This window comes from Apium graveolens, chromosome 6 (assembly GCF_009905375.1).
Source record: "Apium graveolens cultivar Ventura chromosome 6, ASM990537v1, whole genome shotgun sequence".
NCBI lineage: Eukaryota > Viridiplantae > Streptophyta > Magnoliopsida > Apiales > Apiaceae > Apium > Apium graveolens.
The window spans coordinates 248,040,985-248,045,381 of record NC_133652.1 but is presented as its reverse complement, the minus strand read 5'-3'; the positions used below and the strand labels follow the sequence as shown (position 1 = coordinate 248,045,381).

General features: G+C 32.5%; 1 protein-coding gene across 1 annotated transcript; it reads left to right on the top strand.

Moving 5' to 3' along the window:
• The first annotated feature begins 1,010 nt into the window (after positions 1 to 1,010).
• LOC141667645 (chorismate mutase 2) lies at positions 1,011 to 4,112 on the top strand. Its single transcript, XM_074474212.1, has 5 exons — positions 1,011 to 1,327; positions 2,701 to 2,787; positions 2,964 to 3,107; positions 3,267 to 3,359; positions 3,749 to 4,112. The coding sequence occupies exons 1-5, from the start codon at positions 1,106 to 1,108 to the stop codon at positions 3,977 to 3,979; spliced, it is 777 nt and encodes a 258-aa protein (XP_074330313.1). The 5' UTR covers positions 1,011 to 1,105; the 3' UTR covers positions 3,980 to 4,112.
• The last annotated feature ends 285 nt before the right edge of the window (positions 4,113 to 4,397 follow it).

The window sequence follows — 4,397 nt, the reverse complement described above, 5'->3', positions numbered from 1 at the left end:
TTTTATAAATGTGATAGCCATAAATTAATCATCAAACTTTGTAATAATTAAAAATACACATTTTAACAAGTTTGGGAGTTATGCCATTTTATCCTTGGAGTGACATTAATATAATTACTAAATATATTAAAACGCTCAGGCATCCCTTGCACACCACGCCCCATCCAGAGAGGTGCTTGCCACCACATTATCAACTTACGGAAACAACAAACAAGCCAAGCAAGCAACCCCACATGAGACACCATTGCCCTGTTGGATTCTTTCACATATTTTATTTTTCTATGTTGTACTTTTACAATTTATATATTCAATATTTTTTACTATTCTTTTGATTCAAACCGAATTGTTTGATTCTGAATCCTGATTTTACATAGTAATTACCAAGACAAACTTAACCACTAATCATGAAATATACACACCTTCCTTCTCACCTTTTCGTCTGAACCCAAGAAAAAATGTAAAATATGAGTAAATTATAATGGAGATTTTGTACATGCAAAAGTTCACCGTTATTAAGAGTGGGATTCATACACACATCACAGAAAAATTTAGCGTAATTTTGTATTTCATTCGTTTTAATTTATCTGTTTTATTTAATTTTTAATGGTCAAATTAACTCAATTTTGACAATAAATTAAAACTCATTTTTTCATTATTTTAAAGAACTGAAAAATAAATATTAAACTAGATTAAATATATTTTCTAATGATATAATTTTTATAAATATTTTTTATAATATACGATGTAAAATATTTAGTTAAAATTGAATCAGTTTAATTGTAAAAAGTCAAATATGACAAAAAAAAATTGGGAGGAAAGAGTATATGCAAGAGTTCACGGTAATGGGAGTTTGAAATTCGCGAGATGTATAACAAATACGAGTAATTATGAAAAAAGGCCTAAAAATAATTTATTTATGATCTGAATTTCAAAATAAAACAATTGCCTTTATGTTGCAACAAGAAAGCAATACGAGTCGCAAACATCCAACTCTGCATTAGAACAACCCTATAAATATGAATGGGGCATATCCAACACTTGGAACCAGTCCATTTCATCATTCCAACTCTTCATTTCTTCCTGAAATATCAAAACCATATTTGAAATGGGGTCTTGTAATCCAATCACAACCATGAAATCACTTAATCTTGATGCCATTAGAGAGAGTTTGATCAGACAAGAAGACACCATTATATTTTCCCTTATCGAAAGATCTAAATTTCCCATTAATTCCCCTGTTTATTCACCTTCCTTAGCCTCCACTCTTTCCTCTTCTAAATCTCTCCTTCACTTTTTTGTTCACCAGTCAGAAGCCATTCAGTCCCAGGTGCTTATTCTCTCCTCATTTTATACTTACATATTTTTTGTATGCATTTTTTTTTGTTTTTGCTGTTTTCTTGATTTTCTTGGTAATTTGCTATCATGGGTATTGCTTGGAATGATCAATATGTTATTTATGTTTGTGTTTTGTAAAATTTCCTCAATAGGGTTTGTTTAAGGATTAAAGATGAGTGTTTAAGTATTAATACTTTATGCAATTTTAAGAAGCAATCTTTTAAGTCTGTTTCAATTGCTATTTTAAGTTAGTTGATGTTGATTCTTTTGTTTTGCTAATTTAGTTGACATTGTTTGTAATTTGATCACTGTGATGATTGTTTAATGTATGTTATTCTCTAGTTTAATAAAAAGAACCCTAATAGGCTTCGAAATGGCCTTCGTGGCCGGATCATGGTTTCCAATCCTTTGCTTCCCTTCCACTGTACTTAAGAAATTACACGAAAACTACAAAAAAATTAGAAGACCGGTTAAGGAACAAGTCGCTCTAAAACCTTAATTAGAGGAAGACCTTTTATTAATATAATTACAAGACTGTTATCCGGAGACCTTCTTATTTGTGGCAGTGGAAATTTCTATGTACAATGGATATTGCTACAACTTGCTGGGGGGAGGGGTCATTTTTACCTTGACAACAGGTAAAAAGGCATCTTGCTATTCCTTTCCTTTTACTTTTTGTGACTTCTGTTAGAGATAAAGTTGATTATTCTTGGAAAATGCTTTATGATTTTCAAAGCAAAGGCTGTTAACAGAATTATATTCTTGCAGAAATTTCTTTTATGATACAACCATTTTCTGAAGGCTTTGATTATATTCTTGCACAAGTCTCCTCTGTGATACAACCATTTTTCTTTCTCACATGCATAGCTTATGGTCTTGATAAGGCTAGGATATTAGGGAAGTTAGTTATCAAGGATTTCACCACAATTGATGGATTCCAAATAAACTTGACATCATACCAGTTTCCTGTTTGTATCAATATCGGAAAATATTAAATATAAATATTTTGAATAGACCTGTTGGAGTGATTGCTATACCTTGAGAAGGTTTTTTGGATCAATTGTCATATGTAGATAGTAGATTAAAGACGTGAATAACATAATTTGAAAAGTTTCACTTTTTCTAGCTTTAAGATGAAAGTAGTTAATCTGATTTGTTGAAATATTTGATATGGTAGGTCTAACATCTCCATCTTTGTTGGATAGAGATTGAGTCCTACAAGCAATTGGGGTCTTTTCATTCTATTTAAGAAATTAGTTTTTATATGAAGTCAACTGAGAAATTCATGATATTGCACACTGTATATACTAGAATTTGATTTTTATTATTTAATAATTTATTCTTAATTTACTGTAAATATTGTAGGTTGGCAGATATGAAAGTCCAGAAGAACATCCTTTCTTCCCAGATAATTTGCCATCATCGTTGCTGCCACAGTACAATCATCCCCAGGTGCATATGTAGCTCATAACTACGTAAACAAGTGAAAAATGAAATTAGTGATTTAAAATAGATCCTGATGTTAAATTTTACATTTGAATAGAAGCAAAAGTTCTAAACAAACAAGAAATAAAAATACAAAGACGAGTTAGGATTATATTCCTTTCTAATTATTTGTTTTATTATAGATTTTGCATCCTACTGCTGCTGCCATCAATATAAATGAGACTATCTGGGATGTGTATGTCAATCAATTGCTTCCATTGTTCACTACCGAGGGTGATGATGGCAATTATGTGCCAACTGCAACTTCTGATCTTCAGTGCTTGCAGGTGAGGATGTCTTAAAAATCTATTACTCCACTATGAATTTGCAGTATTGTACTTGTGGAACAAGATGATGGGATATGAATTCTTGACTTGAGCAAGAGTCTCCCTATCAAATTCTAATGTGCTATTGGTGTTAACAAAAAGGATCATGTTTTACTGCAGGCCATCTCGAGAAGAATTCACTACGGAAAGTTTGTAGCTGAGGTGAAATATCTCGATGCCCCAGAAGACTATGGACCTGCAATTCATGCTCAGGTATTTGGACAGTACCAACTACCATGTTATTCCAAAAATACTAGAATGCAATTTAGACAGACGGAATAGGGGAATTTAAAACACCCACCTTTTGCATTTCCATAGCGCGCACACAAATACTCCACATTAGGTTTTACTTGAGTAATGGTTCTGCCCTTTATTCTGAATTTCACAGCAGAATCTAATGGCTATTCTAGGACTGCCATTTGTATGAGAATTTTGAAGTCTCACTTTGCTCATCTTAAACAACTAGATATACATTGGCAATAACTGTGCAATCTTAATATTTGTTTTCTCAATCAATTATTTGTTAGTAAATCAAAGATGTAACAATGCTTAATTAGCAAAAAAGGATGTTTAACATGATATTTGTAAATCTTATATTACAGGATAGAGATGCTTTAATGGAACTTTTGACGTTTGAGAATGTAGAAGAGATGCTTAAGAGGAGGGTGGAGAAGAAAGCCAGGGTTTTTGCTCAAGAAGTGACTCTCAGTGACATGGATAAGGAAGAGAAGTACAAGATTGACCCTTCTCTGCTTCCTCGCCTCTACGGGGAATGGATTATGCCGTTAACTAAACTTGTTGAAGTTGAGTACCTTCTAAAACGACTTGATTGACTTGTAGACGGAGTTTGGGGCAGTGAAGATGAAAAATGCAGCTCCCGCGAGTAAACATTTTATAATTTCATACTGAAAATGCAATCCATTGTAGTGACTATGAAATTTAATCACAAGTGCCGATTTATTATCATCTTTGCTATAGACCAAGTTCAGTCTCACACGGTATGCAGAATTTACTGCACTTGTCCATTCCATACTTGGTGTTCACATAAATATAATTGTTCCTTAGAACTTGATGCAGTTATTCAAATAAATTTTTAAATGCAAATTTACAATGTTTCTACCTAAAGTTGCTGAAGCCTCTGGTTATAAAATTGCTGGAGATTGTAAGAAAATGTTGTTCATATTTTCGTCACTTCTATTCTAGCAATGTGGAGGTCTATTAAATTCACAGCTGAATCTCCGGTGACAGATC

Bases quoted from the DNA above. Each gene is read 5' to 3' on its own strand.
- LOC141667645 (XM_074474212.1), top strand. From the start codon at position 1,106: ATGGGGTCTTGTAATCCAATCACAACCATGAAATCACTTAATCTTGAT. The intron at 1,328-2,700 runs GTGCTTATTCTC...TAAATATTGTAG, and splicing joins CAGAAGCCATTCAGTCCCAG to GTTGGCAGATATGAAAGTCC. The intron at 3,108-3,266 runs GTGAGGATGTCT...GTTTTACTGCAG, and splicing joins CTGATCTTCAGTGCTTGCAG to GCCATCTCGAGAAGAATTCA.